The following is a 20234-nucleotide window of genomic DNA, read 5'->3' as shown; positions in this document are numbered from 1 at the left end:
ACCTCTTTTAATCTGAGGGGTGAAACAGTTTATAATGTACTAGAGAATATAATGATCATACAGCTAGTTATTTCAACAAGTTAATTTGTGTGTTTGGGTACACTGAGCAGCTGAGACAGATCAGGTTATTTGTGATTCTGTATATTTAGTGATTGGGATAATTGTTCTACCTGGTCGATAACGCAGAGCAATATGGCAAATATCAGCAGTACGCAACAGTAAGGTTCTCTCAAAGTAAAGTTAATAGAATGTTCATTCAAAGTTATCTGGCCTTTAAGAATGTTCTAAAAAGGTTAGCACAAAATCATTATTTATACATCGTTCATGGAACTTTTTTCTGAAACGTTTTAGTTGGACGTTCATTAACATTTTTTAAATGCTACTACTTGTTTCAGAATGTTGAGAGAACTTTCAAAAGCAACGTTCACATAATGATAAATGGAATGATATATGATAAAATGGAAACTTTCCTTAACATTCACATAACCAAGAAAAATTATCAGAGAACATTTAGAAATAACGTGAACATAACTTAATGGAACTTTAACTTTAACTGTGACAGAGACATTTTACACCTAAAATAAACTGAAAATTTTTGTGGTTTTGACCTTGTATGAACAATGGTGTGCGAGTTAGTGTAAATACCCTTTGTCAACAGGATGGGTTATTTACACAGAGGTAGATTCTGTTTTTTTAGAATGTAAACTACAGGTAATATGAACTTAATCTTGTAGCCAGACATCTAGAGATTTATAGTAGACATTTACATAAAGACACAGAGGAGGAGTCTGAGAATCTGACAGATATATAAAGAGTGTTTGTGTCAGACTGAACAACACAAACGGTGAGTTACTGTTTTATTCTTCATTTACCATTTATAACATTTTCAGAAAATTAACTAAATGTAAAAATAGACATTGTATGAAAATGTTTCTGTTATTTTTGTCTAGATAAATAAGATATCTGCTGTGATTTACTGAGAAGAGACTGAGAAGATGGCAGTAAGTTCATCAACAACTCAACATTTCTAGAGAGGGTTTTCAGTGTGATGTTCATCTCTTTCTCTCCGTCTCGTTTAGTTGATGGTGTTCTTGGCAGTTCTTCTCTCTGTTGTTCTGGTGAGCGGGTGCAGTCAGGATGGAGACATGCCGTCCGACTGTTCTGACCTTTATAAAGCAGGTCAAAAGCTCAGTGGGATTTACGCCATCTATCCAGCAGGAGACGTTCCTGTCTGGGTTTACTGTCACATGGTCTCAGATGGGAAAGATGAAGACAACGGTGGATGGACGGTACGAATGTGACTTTAGATAATCAAACACACATCAGAACATGCATTATGAATAATATATTCTATATAAACCCATCACAGGTGATTCAGAGGAGAATGGACGGCAGTGTGAATTTCTATCGGCCGTGGAATCAGTACAAGAGAGGATTCGGGACTGTGGAGAGCGAATACTGGCTGGGTAAGATCTCACAGTGTGTGTCTGTTTGTGTGGATGATCATGTGTTTGGTTGAACATGTTCTTCTTGTGTGTGTGTAAACAGGGCTGGAGAACATGTACCAGCTGACACGTAAGAAGAAGTACATGCTGAGAGTGGATATGGAGGACTTCCCAGGAAGGAAGGGTTCGGCTCTGTACTCGTCCTTCTCTGTAGATTGTGAAACTGACGGGTATCAGCTGCATGTTTCAGGGTTCAGGGATGGAGGAGCAGGTAGGACACTTTCATTCATACTCATTTCTTTACAATTATCAGTTGAGTAATTGTACACTTGTTTATACTTTTTTTTTTCTTTTCTTGAAGTCAGTTTCACTGAAATATTTGTGTCCTCTGTAACTGTAAATATTATTTTTGTCTTGTTCTTCAAATTTACATTATATGTAATGAAATCTTTCCCTTATTCTTATTCTATTCTGCAGAAATAATTCTATCCCATTGACTGTTGCTCAAAAACAAAATTGTTCATTTATAACAAAGAATGGGACCCTGTCACATATTGTTAATGCCTTAATTGATGCTCCTTATCTCTGCAGGCGACTCTTTGATCCACCACAACAATCAGAAGTTCTCCACCTTTGACAAGGACCAAGACTCCAATGCCAGTAACTGTGCCAAACAGTATCTCGGGGCATTTTGGTACAAATATTGTCATCTTACCAACCCCAATGGTGTGTACTTATGGGGAGAAGATGATACTAAAATGTATCATTTTGCAATTGGTGTTGCTTGGCAAAGCTGGAAAAACAATTTCGATGTCAGTATGAAAACATTCATAATGAAGATCAAAGTTGTGCCCTAGAAACATTAGTGTTTCCAGGAGAAAGCATCTGATATTGTTGTCACTCTATGACAAATGTGAAGGTTTAAAGTTTTTATTTTCTCTGTCAACTATAATGGAGTAAATCATGAAAAGAACTAGCTGTGAATGTTGGTGTTGTGCACTAAACTCTTCCTGTCAATGATTTTTCTTAATTTTTGGTCAGTTTTTCAGAAACAACTTCATACATTTAAACTGCAGCATTGAATGAGTTATGCCTGTATGCTGATGTCTTAATTTCCACCAAAAAAGATACTTGCACAAAAACAGCAGGTTTTTGCTTCCACTCAAACATTTACAACATGGTATAATAAATTATCTGTAGGGTATTTTGAGCTGAAACTTCAGACACATTCTGGGGACACCAGAATTCATTACATCTTGTAAAAAGGGGCATAGTAGGTCTCCTTTAAATTCTAATCGCTGAACATGCAGATGCACTTTTGGCAGAGATAGAGGTCTGCACAGGCTTTAAATTGAAGCCCGAACCCGGCACGTACCTGAGATCACTTAACCCGACCCGAACCCACCCAACCGGTACTATTACATTTTCAGACAGAACCCGACCAAAACGCAAAGTCCATTTCTCAAAGCAAACACCTTTTTGCAACATGCTGTATTTTAGGACTGCATGCAACGACCAGTAAACAAATAACGGTAACACTTTAGAATACTGTATCTTACTTACTGCATAACTTATAAGGAATTATTTAAGTACTAATAGGTAATTCTGCATTAACTACTTCTTCACTACTAAGGAAGTTGTGTTAACTAATCAGTATGGAATATAATTTTATTGTTGTGTTAAGTAACAGTTAGTTAATCAATAACTAATGAATTCTGTCATACCTCCCTATGAGCTATTATTAGTTATCTACTAATTAAGGTTCAAGAAAAATAACTAAGAAGTAACTAACATACAATGCCGATATGGTGCATTTCTTAAGCGAAATACAGGTTTGTGTACGTTTTATTGAATCTATAAAATCATTACTGTGCTGTAAATCATGTTATTTTATGCAAGGCAACATACAAGGACACAATGTCAGTTAGCTAGCTAACGAGTCTGTCTTTTTTGCGTGATGGAAACGTCTGATTCCTTGCATAAAACAAATGTTTTTATTTCTAAAGATCCTAAAACATCAGATGTTAAAATATGTTCTTATAGCTGTGCACTGTTTGTTTATGGGCAGGTTATGGAGTCAGTAACAGCATATTTTGGCTATGAGTGAAACGCAGGGCGGCGGTCTGGTAATTCTTTATTAATTACTAATGAGTTCCCTATATTTTCACTTTAGAATACTGTATCAGGTTCTAAGTAATTCCTGAAGAATGATCTAATAATTATTTATTAATTACTAATAAGTTCCCTATATTTTCACTTTAGAATACGGTTTCAGGTTAAAAGTAGCCTAATTCCTGGATAATTATTTGATAGTTCTTTATTAATTACTAATGGGTTCCCTATATTTTCACTTTAGAATACTGTATCAGGTTCTAAGTAATTCCTGAAGAATTATCTAATAATTCTTTATTAATTACTAATAAGTTCCCTATATTTTCACTTTAGAATACTGTTTCAGGTTAAAAGTAGCCTAATTCCTAGATAATTATTTGATTGTTCTTTATTAATTACTAATCAGGTTATAAGTAATTCCTGCAGAATTATTTGACAATTATTTATGAATTACTAATAAGCTCCCTTTCAGTTTCCCTCAGTCGTTGCCTCAAATACATGAATTTACTCAATGGCATATGCTGAGGAAAACAGACACACACAGTACTTTACAGGTATATAAAATATAAAAAACTAATCTGAGGTAAGTTGAGTGGGGTTCCTTTCTGAAGTTGATTTCTTACAGAACACACTCAAAAAAACACACAGGTAAAAACCTCTTTAACATTGTATGCATTTGTTAAAATTTTATTTTCATAATACTACTTCTATTAATAACATTAGTAAATAAGGAAGGTCACAACTCAGTGTAGTTTGTATGACTGTTCATTAGTTACTTCTTAATTATTATTCTTGAACCTTAATTAGTAGATAATTAATAGTAGTTCTTCAGGCGGTATGACAGAGTTAATTAGTTATTGATTAACTAACTGTTACTTAACACAATCATAAAATTATTTTACATACTGATTAGTTAACACATCTTCCTTAGTAGTTAACAGTAGTGAATAACTAGTTAATGAAGAATTACATATTAGTTCTTCAATAATTCCTTATAAGTTATGCAGTAAGTAAGATACAGTATTCTAAAGTGTTACCCAAATAACAGTTTCTCCAAGATACAGTGGCCACCTCAGCAGCAAAAGAGAAAAAGCACTTGCCAATTATGAAACTTTACTAGGTGAACCAGTGTAACAAGTCACAATAATTCCTCAGGAACTCAAACTTTGAACTTCAAAACAAAGTTTGCCCAAAGTGTTGCAAAACTATTTACACAAAAAAGATCATAATTCATCCACAGTGCAGCTCTCCATGCACATAGGGCCTGTGTGCATGGTCCTGGCAAGTCAGGCAATTCAGCCTGAGGGTGGCGCTCTAATGTTGATTGACTGGCTCAAAGAACACACAGGTATAAAATATTATCTTAGATTTACCTTAATATGGTAATTATTGTTTAAAGGAGACCTACTATGCCCCTTTTTACAAGATGTAATTAAGTCTCAGGTGTCCCCAGAATGCGTCTGAAGTTTCAACTCAAATACCATACAGATAATTTATTATACCATGTTGTAAATGTTTGAGTGGAAGCAAAAACCTGCTGTTTTTGTGCATGTATCTTTTTTGGTGGAAATTAAGACATCAGCATACAGGCATAACTCATTCAATGCTGCAGTTTATTTTAAATGTATGAAGTTGTTTGCACAGTAAATCTGAAAAACTGACCGGAAGAGTTTAGTGCACAACGCCAACATTCACAGATATTTTTTTTTCCATGATTTACTCCATTACAGTTGACAGAGAAAAGAACTTTAAACCTTCACATTGTCAGAGAGTGACAATATCAGATGCTTGCTCCTGGAAACATTAATGTTTCTAGGGCACGGCTTTGATTTTCATTATGAATGTTTTCATACTGACATCGAAATTGTTGTTCCAGCTTTGCCAAACAACACCAATTGCAAAATGATAAATTGCATTATCATCTTCTCCCCATAAGTACACACCATTGGGGTTGGTAAGATGACAATATTTGTACCAAAATGCCCCGAGATACTGTTTGGCACAGTTACTGGCATTGGAGTCTTGGTCCTTGTCAAAGGTGGAGAACTTCTGATCGTTGTGGTGGATCAAAGAGTCGCCTGCAGAGATGAGCATGAACAAATGTACAATTACTCAACTGATAATTGTAAAGAAATGAGTATGAATGAAAGTGTCCTACCTGCTCCTCCATCCTTGAAGCCTGAAACATGCAGCTGATACCCTTCAGATTCAGGACCCACAGAGAAGGACGAGTACAGAGCCGAACCCTTCCTTCCTGGGAAGTCCTCCATATCCACTCTCAACATGTACTTCTTCTTACGTGTCAGCTGGTACATGTACTCCAGTCCTGTTCACACATGAAGAACATGTTCAACCAAACACATGATCGTCCACACAAACGAACACACGCGGTGAGATCTTACCCAGCCAGTATTCGCTCTCCACAGTCCCGAATCCTCTCTTGTACTGATTCCATGGCCGATAGAAATTCACACTGCCGTCCATTCTCCTCTGAAACACCTGTGATGGGTTTATATAGAATATATGATTCATAATGTATGTTCTGATGCGTGTTTGATGATCTAAAGTCACACTCGTACCGTCCATCCTCCGTTGTCTTCATATTTCCCAGTTGAGACCATGTGACAGTAAACCCAGACAGGAATGTATCCTGCTGGATAGATGGCATAAATCCCACTGAGCTTTTGTCCAGCATTATAAAGGTCAGAACAGTCAGCCGGCATGTCTCCATCCTGACTGCACCCACACACCAGAACAACAGAGAGAAGAACCGCCAAGAACACCACAAACTAAACAAGACAGAGCGAAAGAGATGAACATCACACTGAAAACCCTCTCTAGAAATGTAGATTTGTTGATGAACTTACTGCCATCTTCTCAGTCTCTCCTCAGTAGATCACAGCAGAGATCGGATTTATCTAGACCAGTGCCAAACCTGTCCTAATCAAACACACCTGATTCAACTCATCAGCTCATTAACAGCTGGTTAATGAGCTGATGAGTTGAATCAGGTGTGTTTGATTAGGGAGACAAAGAAAACGTGCAGTGTTGGGGGTACTCCAGGACAGGTTTGGGAACCACTGATCTAGACAAAAATAACAGAAACATTTTCATACAATGTCTAATTTTACATTTAGTTAATTTTCTGAAAATTTGATAAATGGAAAATGAAGAATAAAACAGTAACTCACCGTTTGTGTTGTTCAGTCTGACACAAACACTCTTTATATATTCGTCAGATTCTCAGACTCCTCTTCTGTGTCTTTATGTAAATGTCCACTATAAATCTCTAGATGTCTGGCTACAAGATTAAGTTCATATTACCGGTAGTTTACATTCTAAAAAAACAGAATCTACACTCTATGTAAATAACCCATCCTGTTGGCAAAGGGTATTTACACTAACTCGCACAACATTGTTCATACAAGGTCAAAACAGCCACAAAAAGTTTCAGTTTATTTTAAGTGTAAAATGTCTCTGTCACACTCAAAGTTCCATTAAGTAATGTACACGTTATTTCTGAATGTTATCTGATCATTTTTTCCTGGTTATGTGAATGTTAAGGAAACATTCCATTTTATCATATATCATTCCATTTATCATTATGTGAATGTTGCTTTTGAAAGTTCTCTAAACATTGTGGAACAAGTAGTAGCATTTAAAAAATCTTAATGAATGTCCAACTAGAACGTTTCAGAAAAAAGTTCCATGAACAATGTATAAATAATGATTTTGTGCTAACCTTTTAAGAGCCAGATAACTTTGAATGAACATTCTATTAACTTTACTTTGAGAGAACTCAAACTTGAGTAACCTTGAGCGCAAATGGAAACAAACTCAATTAGAGGTCTATGAATGCCACAAAAAGGCTCTAAAAAGTGGCCAGGGCTGAGCCAAAGAGTATAGAAGTACCAAGAGGCGAAACTCAATAGAACGTTCCATTGCAACAAACGCACCCATGCGCAGAGCTGCAGCTCCGCCATCTTGGACTGAACACAACACAGCTGTCATAGAATTGAACGATACCGGTTCAAATTCAAAAGCGGTTAAATGAACAAAATAGTTATTTCTAGTTTTTAATATCTCTATAGCAGACATCCCATGTCTCCCGGAAGTTCCGGGAGTCTCCCGCATATTGATAGCGGCTCCCTGATGCCCACAAATTAGCTAAAATCTCCCGGAATCTAGAGCGAGCGAGCAAGAGCGCGCAGCTCCAAACCTTGTAACGTTAGAGCACACGGCAGAAAGGGTGGGGGAGCAAGATATCAACATATCAACCTAAAATGTGGAACACAACTTGTTCAGATTTTTTGCTTTCATTTTCTTGCAGTTCTAGAGTAAAATATATTTTGTAATATATATATTTTATATAAAATATAAATAATTATATTTTTAAATTTGTACATTTTAATAAACTTTTATAATCTGACAAATGTCTTCTTTAAAACAAGACCAACCATAGGTCTATATTCCAAAGCATTCTTGAATTACAACCATTTAAGTTTGGATAGTGATTTCATGTTTATGCGAAAAAAAGGTGACAGTTAAAGGGTTAATTTAGTGATAACAATGAATTAATAAAGTGGTCATTTGCCAGGTTAGGTGTTCATATATCTCATATATCTCTGTATGCGAAAAAGCCCATTTCGAGTCTTGACAATTTCGACCAAATACATAACATTAGCAAACTGTTACTGCGGTTATGGGATAGCTTACATTAACGTTACAGCACCTGTTATCGTTGACGTTAGCTCACTTTAAAGTTAATAAAAACCTTTTCTACTTTACCTCTCTGGATCTTTGGGGAATCTATGAAATGCTAGTTGATTGGTTGTACACTGGTAGTTGTTGCAGTTGATGGCAGAACACTGTTTTCTTTGTTTCCAATTATTTCCAGACATAATGTTAATGCTGTATACGGTAGTTGTGCTAACGGTAAAGCCGTTGGTTCAGTCCAAAATGGCGGCCGCGCTACCGAAGCGCCACCTAGTGGCTGTTGTCAAAACTGCAACGGAGTTTCGCCTCTTGGTACTTCTATACTCTTTGCTGAGCATCTCAGATATTCATAAAAATAATCAAAACAATCCAAGGTTTTTATTTAGTACAGTGGCTAGATTAACAAAAAAACAGACATCACCTGAACTGAATATTACATCACAGTTTAGTAGTAATGATTTTATGAATTTCTTCACTGAAAAAATCGAAAGCATCAAAAAATACAGTTGTAAACGTAAAACCTTTGACAGCATTTAATGGTTCAGCCTCAACTATCGCCCCTCAAGAATAATTGCAGTGCTTTACAGATATAGGACAGGAAGAGCTAAATAAGATTTTGCTGACTGAGTTGAATCTATTGTGACATTTAATAATGATAATACTGTTGTGATATATTTTTAAAGAATGTAATTCTTGTTAGATTCAGCTTCACCAGTAGAGAGCACCCTAAGCGTTACACTAGGCAGAGGATTGGTCGAAGACGCTAGTATAGTGAAAATAGCGTTCAGTACGTGATGAGTGAATGTGTATGTGAATTCAGGTTTACAAGCTACGAGAAAAAGAGTTTTCCCAATCTAACCTGTGTTTTTCAAATTTCTCATAGAAATAAAAATATGTTGCCCCAAGAACAAGCACTGCCTCATTCTTAATTTTTTTTTAAACATATTTTGGCAAGCCAGCCAGGAGGAGGTGACAAAGTGACCAGCACTATTAATCCCCCCTCCTTCCCAAAGAGTTGATCTTTTAGTGAATGTGACTGAAATGGACACCAGTCATCTTCTGCTTGATCGAGTAAGTGCAGCTTTATGGCAGCTCGGGGAGGAGTCTCATGGATGTCTGCCGGCACCTGAAATGTGATGGCCTGGACAGTGTTGGGCTGGACAAAGAGACTGCCCTGAACTTTGTATTTTGTGCAATTGAACTTAAAGAGATGTTATGAAAAGCAGGACACCGATGAACAGTACAGCAGAGCCCTCATTCAGTGCAAGTTCTTCCTCTCGATAGAAAAGGGACTGTTGAGTGATTCGGTGAAGTTCCAAATCCTACCCTACCTCAGAGTGATGTGAGCATAACAGATTCACTTCTACAGAAGGTTGAAAATGAGAGACAAGAGAAACAGAAAAGGTCCACTGCTGGTAAAACTCCCAAAGTGCAGGAGACTCTCAGAGAGACTCTCAGTGCCAATCAAACAGTAAAGGGGAACGAGACTAAACCTGACAGCTTGAATGTGCTGCAGATGTTGGAAGAGCTTTGCAAGGAAATGCAGCAGATGTTTCTGGCTGTAATGGAAGCAAGCCCTCGCCCTCTTGGACTAAACAGGAGAGTGAAAGGCTGCAAAAAGTGCAAGGAAGAGGAAATGGGTGAGTTGTACTGATACATCTTCTGATGCACCAGGGCACATCATCAGTGATGTATCCTGAGGTCATCGGGTGTTTCGGGTCTCTCGAACATCAGACACCCTCACTCAGGCGACCCAGCTGAGGTTGATCAAGCCTCAGCTTGTGCCCTGGCAGCTCAACCACGGTTCCGCTCTCTTAATCCAGAGCCATCTAGAGGCTTTCTCCGCTGCCTCTGTGCTGTTACAGATGGCTCTTCTCCTTCTTTCGCCTGAGATGCCGAGTGCAGTATATGCCCTGCAAAGGGACTGCCCAGCAAAGCCTCTGCACCCTACCTCTACAGGCAAGCACCTTGCCTTCCAGCCTTGTTCGTGGCAGTCGCTGACTAAGTCCTGATATTTCCCCTTTTTCCGCTCAAAGGCCTCCTCCATTCGCTCCTCCCATGGCACGGTGAGCTCCAGCATGACAACATTTTTTGTTGCCTCAGATACCAGGATGATGTCAGGTCTGAGTGAGGTCTTGACTACATGCTGGGGGAACTTGAGCTGCTTGCCCAGGTCTACTGACAGCTGCCAGTCCTGTGCAGTTTGGAGAAGCCCTGATGTTCCTTTCTTTGTTCCTGGCTTTTCTCCGGCTCTAATGAAGCTGATGGTTTGCTTCCTAGGTCTGGACTTTTGGCAGATGGAAACAGCACTAGAGATGCTCTCTGCGATAGTTTTGAGCACCTGATCATGACGCCAGCGGTATCGGCCTTCCCCCAGAGCTTTTGGGCAACAACTCAATACGTGCTCAAGGGTCCCCTTGTTCTTCTGGCAGAGGGGGCATGTTGGTGATTCGGCCAAGCCCCAGCGGTGCAGGTTGGATGGGCTGGGTAGAACATCATAGACCGCCTGGACCAGGAACTTGATGCGGTGTGGTTCTGCCCTCCACAGGTCAGTCCACGAGATCTTCCTCTCCACAACTTGCTCCCATCTAGTCCATGCGCCTTGCTGTCTCATCCCCACCGCTCTGCTGGTCCTCTCCTCCTCCACAGCTGCTCTGACTTCCTTCTGAACCAGTTGCCGCCGCTCCTTCCCCCGCGCTTTGTCATAACGGGGGGCTGCAACGGCTCCTAGTCCAGCCCTTCCTCTGGCCACAGTTCCCACAAGGACTCCATGGCGCAAACGGGACTCTGCCTGCTCCACTGCCACCTCTGCTCTCCACTTCCTGCCAGTCTTGACTACCACCCCTGCCCCAGAGACTTTTGGGTCTGTTGATTCCCGGAACTGCAGCACCTCTCTTGCACGCAAAACCTTGAACTCCTCCTCGATAGATTTCAGAGGTAGTGTCAGTTTGCAGCTGTTTCCATAAAGTGCGATGTTGCTTAAGCTCCGCGGTAGACCCAACCATCTCCTCAGATAGCGGCTGACTCTCCTCTCCAGGTCTGTAATGGTGGAGATCGGGAATTCATAGAGAAGCAGTGGCCACAGTATCCTCGGCAGAATCCCGTGCTGGTATATCCACGCCTTGAATTTGCCGGGTAGGCCTGTTTTGTCGACGCTCTTAAGCCATTTCTCCAACTCCTCACAGGTGTTCTTTATTGAAGCTGTGTCCCTGAGGCTGCTGTCAAAGTACCTCCCCAGGCTTTTCACAGGCTTCTCGGAGATGGTAGGGATCGGTGTTCCTGAGATCGAAAACCGGAACTTGTCGACCACTCTGCCCTTCTTCAGGACCAAGGATCTTGACTTTGCTGGCTTAAAAGACATCCTGGCCCATCCCAACAGCCTCTCTAGGCCTCTCAAGATCCATCTGGCTCCAGGCACTGACTCGGTGGTTACTGTCAGGTCGTCCATGAACGCACGGATTGGTGGTTGGCGGATCCCGGACCTGGACTTGGGGCCTCTACACTCTGGTTCAGCAGATTTTACCAACATGTTCATTGCTAGTGCGAACAGGATCACGGAGATGGTGCAGCCTGTGATAATTCCAACCTCCAATCTGTGCCACTCCGATGTTACTGACCCTGCTGAGACTCTCAGACTGAACTCGCTGTAATAATCCAGAATGAGGTCTCTGACTGCAGCTGGAACATGGTGCCTCTCCAGTGTTTCCCACACCAACTTGTGGGGCATAGAGCCATAGGCATTGGCCAGATCTAACCAGAGGACCACCAGATCTCCCTTGTTCTCCCTTGCTTCTCTAAGGAGCTGCGTGACCACGCCTGTGTGTTCTAAACACCCCGGTACACCAGAAATGCCGCCTTTCTGCACTGAGGTGTCGATATACCCGTTCTTAAGGAAGAAGTCAGCCAGCCTTCTAGCCACAATGCTGAAGAAGATCTTCCCCTCAACACTGAGTAGTGAGATGATTCTGAACTGGCTGATCTCTTTGGCGTCCTCCTCTTTAGGGATCCACACACCCTCAGCAAACCGCCACTGTTGCGCTGCTTTCCCTCTTCTCCAGATGACCTTTAGGATCCTCCAAAGTCGGTATAGCAACTTGGGACAGTGCTTGTATACCTTGTAAGTGGTTCCACTTGGTCCTGGTGCTGACCCGGTTCTTGCCCTCTTTACCACATCTTGAACTTCTTTCAGGAGGGGTTCCCTCTGGTCGAATGCTACCGTTGGCTCTGGTGGTCTTAACACGGTGTCACACTGTCCTAGGTCTTGGTCTCTGGTGGGGTCTCTGAAAGTGTTTTGAAGATGTTGCTCGACATCCTCCTTTGCACAGGCTAAGCGTCCGCTGCGTCTCTGTCCGAGGAGCTGTTTGGTGAACCCGAATGGGTTGCTGATGAAGGCAGTGCATTTCTGAGCTCTTTCTCTGCGCCGCCTCCTGTGGTATTCCGCCCTGCGCAGGGTAAGGAGTCTCTTCCTGAGCACAGTACGAAGCTCTGCCAATGGTGCCCGCTCTTCTTGTCTTGCCACCTTGTACTGTTTGGTCAAGGCTTTCAGCTCTGTCCTGATGTTGTGGATTTTAACCGCCCGCTGGTTCATGCTGTAGGGCTGCCTTGCCCCTCTTACTTCTTCAACTCCAAACCTTTCCACAGCCATACTCACTATGATAGTTGTCATAGCTTGCAGTCTCCTCTCCACATCCCCTTTGGCCGTTGTTTCTAGCACTGCATCCACATCCTCGTCGAACTTCTGCCACTCTGATGTTTTAGAGGCTTGAGGCCACTTGATCCTTCTCTTCTCCGATGGCCTGCTTGGAGGGACTGGCGGCACCACTTGGAGGCTCTGGGCTCTGTGGGGTGCTTCCGGGCCCTGCTCCTCCTCTGTCTCACCAGGCACTAGTCCTGAGCATTGTGATGGTTGTAGTCTCTCCTTACATTTCATCTTTGTTTGATGGATCTTTAGGCCTCTCTCATTTTTGCAGATCTTTCCACAAAAACACTCTCTTCTCGTCAACGTTTGTCCATTGCTGTGGTTCGTTAAACTTGTGTCTGTCCGGCTGGGGTGCTCATTCTCCCCCCCTCTCGGGCTCCCCTGGGGGTATATCTCATATGTTTGTTCCGTAGCTTATTTGGGTCCTCCTTCACAGGAGGTGCGGTTAGGGTTGCTGACCCACGCCGCCCCGGTTGCCGTCTTTCCGAGCTGTCGTCTGTCTCTCCAGCTGTCACCAGCCTGTTCCTGGTTGTCAACCAGCCTGTTCCTGGTCGTCACTGGTTTTTCCAGTCTAACAGTTGTACTGATACATCTTCTGATGCACCAGGGCACATCATCAGTGATGTATCCTGAGGTCATCGGGTGTTTCGGGTCTCTCGAACATTCGGGTCTCTCGGTGAGAACTGTTCGCACTGTTTTAAATGTGGGCAGGAGGGCCACTTCTCTCGCTGATACAGAACCACGTCGGGAAATGGGCAAGGGCTGGGCCGAGGTGGGGCTAGCAGTACTAATGCTTCGCAAGTTATGATGCATTAGGTTAAACATCTTTGGTACAAAGTGTAAGGTAACAAGAGACTAAGATTTACTGGAGGCCTTGGATGGCTGAGGTGTTCTAAAGAAAAACTTTTACTTGTTCACGAAAATGTCAGGAGACATTTCATTTTTTTGGAAGAGAGTGTAGCCCTTAGACAGATAAATATTGTCCCCTTTACATTTTGAACTGGGTAGTGGGTATTGACCGAGTTCTGAAAATAAGGAAACTACTGTGACATTTGCTGATAATACTGTTGCGATGTATTTTAAAACTCTTTCCCCGCCATTGACAAAAATTTCTGGCTTTCTGTGTTTTCACTGTTATACGGTAGGGGGCGCTATTAGGCATCTCCTGATCAAAACACAGGAGAAGGAGGAGCATAAACAAGCGATCTCATATGTAAGTATATGCACACGAAAAATAACGTGATCATAAAACATTAAACAGCGTATAAGTCAAAACTGCCTAATATTACTGAATGAAATGTTGACCCAGGATGAGTTATAGTACTGTGAAGCATTGTTGTAGTGGTAAAAACAAGTCTCCTCTTTTTAATCCTTGTTTTTTGTCCACTGTGGGAGATGCTGATGCTGTGATTCTGACGCGTACAAAGTACCATAAATAGATCCAGAGAGGTGTGTTGATGTTCCAAACAAATAACTGAAGTTTATTAAATCAAAAATAAAGATGCATTGTAACATAAAACAAAACATACAACTTTTAGGCCGCTTGCAGGTTTGTTGCACCATGCCACCCTAGCTCCATGTGTACGGTCAAAAGACTGTGTGCTCTTGCACCAGCGCCCCCTTCCTGTCAGGGGTGGCCTATGCTTTATGCAACTTTTCACCTCTCACCTATAGAGGGCACACACTCAGAGAAATAAACACAATTAACAATACACAACAAACTGATATTTAAATTAACAAATTTATACAAATTAAATAAGGTGGTAAGTATGGCTCCTACAGGGGTGTTGATGGACTCGATCGACTCAATCTGTGTTTTGATCATCGCTCTGAATGTGTTCTGTATGTGGTCTTTGACAAAAATGTGATTTTCTCAGCTTTTTGCTCAAAATGTTGCTTTTTTTATTAAACTTACCCACGTTCATGTGTTGATAATTACGGTGACCGGGAGGGGACATGTTCGGTTCACTTATTTTTGTCGTGGCCACAACATATAAACTCGTGGGAACGTGATATTAAGTCGTGGGAACGTCATAATATCTCGTGGGAACGTCATATTAAGTCGTGGCCACGAGATCATTTTGTTGAGGTAACGACATGATGTCGTGGCCACGCGATGCAAAGTCGTGGCCTCGAGATCATATGTTGAGGGAACGATATATTTTTCTCGTGGCCACGACTTCATATTTTGAGAGAACGACATCTATTTGTCGTGGCCACGAGTTTAGGGAGGGCGAGGGCTTGCTTCCATTACAGCCAGAAACATCTGCTGCATTTCCTTGCAAAGCTCTTCCAACATCTGCAGCACATTCAAGCTGTCAGGTTTAGTCTCGTTCCCCTTTACTGTTTGATTGGCACTGAGAGTCTCTCTGAGAGTCTCCTGCACTTTGGGAGTTTTACCAGCAGTGGACCTTTTCTGTTTCTCTTGTCTCTCATTTTCAACTGTAGAAGTGAATCTGTTATGCTCACATCACTCTGAGGTAGGGTAGGATTTGGAACTTCACCGAATCACTCAACAGTCCCTTTTCTATCGAGAGGAAGAACTTGCACTGAATGAGGACTCTGCTGTACTGTTCATCGGTGTCCTGCTTTTCATAACATCTCTTTAAGTTCAATTGCACAAAATACAAAGTTCAGGGCAGTCTCTTTGTCCAGCCCAACACTGTCCAGACCATCACATTTCAGGTGCCGGCAGACATCCATGAGACTCCTCCCCGAGCTGCCATAAAGCTGCACTTACTCGATCAAGCAGAAGATGACTGGTGTCCATTTCAGTCACATTCACTAAAAGATCAACTCTTTGGGAAGGAGGGGGGATTAATAGTGCTGGTCACTTTGTCACCTCCTCCTGGCTGGCTTGCCAAAATATGTTTAAAAAAAAATTAAGAATGAGGCAGTGCTTGTTCTTGGGGCAACATATTTTTATTTCTATGAGAAATTTGAAAAACACAGGTTAGATTGGGAAAACTCTTTTTCTCGTAGCTTGTAAACCTGAATTCACATAAACATTCACTCATCACGTACTGAACGCTATTTTCACTATACTAGCGTCTTCGACCAATCCTCTGCCTAGTGTAACGCTTAGGGTGCTCTCTACTGGTGAAGCTGAATCTAACAAGAATTACACTCTTTAAAAATATATCACAACAGTATTATCATTATTAAATGTCACAATAGATTCAACTCAGTCAGCAAAATCTTATTTAGCTCTTCCTGTCCTATATCTGTAAAGCACTGCAGTTATTCTTGAGGGGCGATAGTTGAGGCTGAACCATTAAATGCTGTCAAAGGTTTTACGTTTACAACTGTATTTTTTGATGCTTTCGATTTTTTCAGTGAAGAAATTCATAAAATCATTACTACTAAACTGTGATGTAATATTCAGTTCAGGTGATGTCTGTTTTTTTGTTAATCTAGCCACTGTACTAAATAAAAACCTTGGATTGTTTTGATTATTTTTATGAATATCGGAGATGCTCAGCCCTGGCCACTTTTTAGAGCCTTTTTGTGGCATTCATAGACCTCTAATTGAGTTTGTTTCCATTTGCGCTCAAGGTTACTCAAGTTTGAGTTCTCTCAAAGTAAAGTTAATAGAATGTTCATTCAAAGTTATCTGGCTCTTAAAAGGTTAGCACAAAATCATTATTTATACATTGTTCATGGAACTTTTTTCTGAAACGTTCTAGTTGGACATTCATTAAGATTTTTTAAATGCTACTACTTGTTCCACAATGTTTAGAGAACTTTCAAAAGCAACATTCACATAATGATAAATGGAATGATATATGATAAAATGGAATGTTTCCTTAACATTCACATAACCAGGAAAAAATGATCAGATAACATTCAGAAATAACGTGTACATTACTTAATGGAACTTTGAGTGTGAAAGAGACATTTTACACTTAAAATAAACTGAAACTTTTTGTGGCTGTTTTGACCTTGTATGAACAATGTTGTGCGAGTTAGTGTAAATACCCTTTGCCAACAGGATGGGTTATTTACATAGAGTGTAGATTCTGTTTTTTTTAGAATGTAAACTACCGGTAATATGAACTTAATCTTGTAGCCAGACATCTAGAGATTTATAGTGGACATTTACATAAAGACACAGAAGAGGAGTCTGAGAATCTGACAGATATATAAAGAGTGTTTGTGTCAGACTGAACAACACAAACGGTGAGTTACTGTTTTATTCTTCATTTTCCATTTATCAAATTTTCAGAAAATTAACTAAATGTAAAATTAGACATTGTATGAAAATGTTTCTGTTATTTTTGTCTAGATCAGTGGTTCCCAAACCTGTCCTGGAGTACCCCCAACACTGCACGTTTTCTTTGTCTCCCTAATCAAACACACCTGATTCAACTCATCAGCTCATTAACAGCTCATTATCACATGGGTTAATGAGCTGATGAGTTGAATCAGGTGTGTTTGATTAGGACAGGTTTGGCACTGGTCTAGATAAATCCGATCTCTGCTGTGATTTACTGAGGAGAGACTGAGAAGATGGCAGTAAGTTCATCAACAAATCTACATTTCTAGAGAGGGTTTTCCGTGTGATGTTCATCTCTTTCGCTCTGTCTTGTTTAGTTTGTGGTGTTCTTGGCGGTTTTTCTCTCTGTTGTTCTGGTGTGTGGGTGCAGTCAGGATGGAGACATGCCGGCCGACTGTTCTGACCTTTATAATGCTGGACAAAAGCTCAGTGGGATTTATGCCATCTATCCAGCAGGATACATTCCTGTCTGGGTTTACTGTCACATGGTCTCAACTGGGAAATATGAAGACAACGGAGGATGGACGGTACGAGTGTGACTTTAGATCATCAAACACACATCAGAACATACATTATGAATCATATATTCTATATAAACCCATCACAGGTGTTTCAGAGGAGAATGGACGGCAGTGTGAATTTCTATCGGCCGTGGAATCAGTACAAGAGAGGATTCGGGACTGTGGAGAGCGAATACTGGCTGGGTAAGATCTCACCGTGTGTGTTCGTTTGTGTGGACGATCATGTGTTTGGTTGAACATGTTCTTCGTGTGTGAACAGGACTGGAGTACATGTACCAGCTGACACGTAAGAAGAAGTACATGTTGAGAGTGGATATGGAGGACTTCCCAGGAAGGAAGGGTTCGGCTCTGTACTCGTCCTTCTCTGTGGGTCCTGAATCTGAAGGGTATCAGCTGCATGTTTCAGGCTTCAAGGATGGAGGAGCAGGTAGGACACTTTCATTCATACTCATTTCTTTACAATTATCAGTTGAGTAATTGTACATTTGTTCATGCTCATCTCTGCAGGCGACTCTTTGATCCACCACAACGATCAGAAGTTCTCCACCTTTGACAAGGACCAAGACTCCAATGCCAGTAACTGTGCCAAACAGTATCTCGGGGCATTTTGGTACAAATATTGTCATCTTACCAACCCCAATGGTGTGTACTTATGGGGAGAAGATGATAATGCAATTTATCATTTTGCAATTGGTGTTGTTTGGCAAAGCTGGAACAACAATTTCGATGTCAGTATGAAAACATTCATAATGAAAATCAAAGCCGTGCCCTAGAAACATTAATGTTTCCAGGAGCAAGCATCTGATATTGTCACTCTCTGACAATGTGAAGGTTTAAAGTTCTTTTCTCTGTCAACTGTAATGGAGTAAATCATGGAAAAAAAAATATCTGTGAATGTTGGCGTTGTGCACTAAACTCTTCCGGTCAGTTTTTCAGATTTACTGTGCAAACAACTTCATACATTTAAAATAAACTGCAGCATTGAATGAGTTATGCCTGTATGCTGATGTCTTAATTTCCACCAAAAAAGATACATGCACAAAAACAGCAGGTTTTTGCTTCCACTCAAACATTTACAACATGGTATAATAAATTATCTGTATGGTATTTGAGCTGAAACTTCAGACGCATTCTGGGGACACCTGAGACTTAATTACATCTTGTAAAAAGGGGCATAGTAGGTCTCCTTTAAATTCTAATCGCTGAACATGCAGATGCACTTTTGGCAGAGCTAGAGGTCTGCACAGGCTTTAAATTAAAGCCCGAACCCAGCACGTACCCGAGATCACTTAACCCGACCCGAACCCACCCAACCAGTACTGTTACGTTTTCAGACAGAACCCGACCAAAACCCGAAATCTATTTCTCAAAGCAAACACCTTTTTGCAACATGCTGTATTTTAGGACTGCATGCAATGACCAGATTCTTCAAGACACAGTGGCCACCTCAGCAGCGAAGAGATAAAGCACTTGCCAATTATGAAACTTTACTAGGTGAACCAGTGTAACAAGTCACAATAATTCCTCAGGAACTCAAACTTTGAACTTCAAAACAAAGTTTGCAAAACTATTTACACAAATAAGATCATAATTCTTCCACAGTGCAGCTCTCCATGCACATAGGGCCTGTGGGCTCGGTCCTGGCAAGTCAGGCAATTCAGCCTGAGGGTGGCGCTCTAATGTTGATTGACTGGCTCTAAGAACACACAGGTATGAAATGTTATCTTAGATTTACCTTAATATGGTAATTATTGTTTACACAGCCTATAGACACAAAGGTTTTTATACAATGGTGTAATATGACTTTATAGAATAGCATAATCCATACTGCTGATATTAGTTATGATATTAATGTTCAGTTTTTTTCCATTTTTATATATAGTATTTTTCAACTGTGCTTTTCAAGCAGTTTTGGAATATCATTTGTTATTTACCTTTTATATTCCTTGTCAGCAAGCATGACAGTAATAAATGAAACAGATTAGTATGAACTGACACTTCATTTATCCAAGTTCTTTCACCATGAACAAAGAAAGAGCTGGTCTTGGGCATTAAACTCTGGTGTTAAAGGGTAACTAAACCCTAAACCAACTTTTTTTAGTTAATGATCTGTAAGAATGGGGCTTTATTAGTGCTGTTCATTGATTCGAGTAACTTTTTTGACATTTGGGTATAAAGTGTTTTAATTCTACAATATATGGTGTAAAAACCGTTAACTACTGTTAACTACACGCAGTAACCGTTGGTACTGCGTGACGTAGGCAGGTTCCAGCTCACCACGCCCTCCCTTGGTACGAGCTCACCACGCCCTTGGATGAGCTAGCGTAGATTTATCTGTATTTAGTACAGTGGTAGGTGTAGTGTTGCTGGGTGCAACAGCATTGCTGGACCGCATAGCTTTCCAGCAGACTTGGAAATTAGGCGCCAGTGTTTGCATGCACTTGGCCTGGAAGACCGTGAGTGTA

General features: G+C 40.8%; 3 protein-coding genes across 3 annotated transcripts; 2 read left to right on the top strand and 1 right to left on the bottom strand.

Annotated features, from left to right (window-relative positions):
• The first annotated feature begins 949 nt into the window (after nucleotides 1-949).
• On the top strand, nucleotides 950-2530 carry LOC311077497 (microfibril-associated glycoprotein 4-like). The gene is made up of 5 exons (XM_084106032.1): nucleotides 950-1001; nucleotides 1080-1289; nucleotides 1370-1466; nucleotides 1549-1716; nucleotides 2037-2530. The coding sequence occupies exons 1-5, from the start codon at nucleotides 996-998 to the stop codon at nucleotides 2300-2302; spliced, it is 747 nt and encodes a 248-aa protein (XP_083962158.1). The 5' UTR covers nucleotides 950-995; the 3' UTR covers nucleotides 2303-2530.
• Nucleotides 2531-3952: 1422 nt separating this feature from the next.
• On the bottom strand, nucleotides 3953-6441 carry LOC311077498 (microfibril-associated glycoprotein 4-like). Its single transcript, XM_084106033.1, has 5 exons — nucleotides 6425-6441; nucleotides 6137-6346; nucleotides 5960-6056; nucleotides 5716-5883; nucleotides 3953-5635 (listed from the first exon to the last, which is right to left on the bottom strand). Exons 1-5 carry the CDS (start codon nucleotides 6428-6430, stop codon nucleotides 5370-5372), a joined length of 747 nt encoding a protein of 248 aa, XP_083962159.1. The 5' UTR covers nucleotides 6431-6441; the 3' UTR covers nucleotides 3953-5369.
• Nucleotides 6442-17423: 10982 nt separating this feature from the next.
• LOC311077500 (microfibril-associated glycoprotein 4-like) lies at nucleotides 17424-18779 on the top strand. The gene is made up of 5 exons (XM_084106035.1): nucleotides 17424-17487; nucleotides 17566-17775; nucleotides 17856-17952; nucleotides 18029-18196; nucleotides 18277-18779. Exons 1-5 carry the CDS (start codon nucleotides 17482-17484, stop codon nucleotides 18540-18542), a joined length of 747 nt encoding a protein of 248 aa, XP_083962161.1. The 5' UTR covers nucleotides 17424-17481; the 3' UTR covers nucleotides 18543-18779.
• Nucleotides 18780-20234: the final 1455 nt, after the last annotated feature.

The sequence above is a fragment of the Abramis brama genome (assembly GCF_963993115.1).
Source record: "Abramis brama genome assembly, chromosome: 2".
NCBI lineage: Eukaryota > Metazoa > Chordata > Actinopteri > Cypriniformes > Leuciscidae > Abramis > Abramis brama.
Note: the sequence above shows the minus strand (reverse complement) of the source record. Positions and strands in the feature narration are given on the sequence as shown.

Coding starts and splice junctions, on each gene's coding strand:
- LOC311077500 (XM_084106035.1), top strand. Junction 17,776..17,855: donor AAGACAACGGAGGATGGACG/GTACGAGTGTGA, acceptor AACCCATCACAG/GTGTTTCAGAGGAGAATGGA. Junction 18,197..18,276: donor CTTCAAGGATGGAGGAGCAG/GTAGGACACTTT, acceptor TCATCTCTGCAG/GCGACTCTTTGATCCACCAC.
- LOC311077497 (XM_084106032.1), top strand. Junction 1,290..1,369: donor AAGACAACGGTGGATGGACG/GTACGAATGTGA, acceptor AACCCATCACAG/GTGATTCAGAGGAGAATGGA. Junction 1,467..1,548: donor GGAGAGCGAATACTGGCTGG/GTAAGATCTCAC, acceptor GTGTGTAAACAG/GGCTGGAGAACATGTACCAG.
- LOC311077498 (XM_084106033.1), bottom strand. Junction 5,884..5,959: donor GGAGAGCGAATACTGGCTGG/GTAAGATCTCAC, acceptor ATGTGTGAACAG/GACTGGAGTACATGTACCAG. Junction 5,636..5,715: donor CTTCAAGGATGGAGGAGCAG/GTAGGACACTTT, acceptor TCATCTCTGCAG/GCGACTCTTTGATCCACCAC.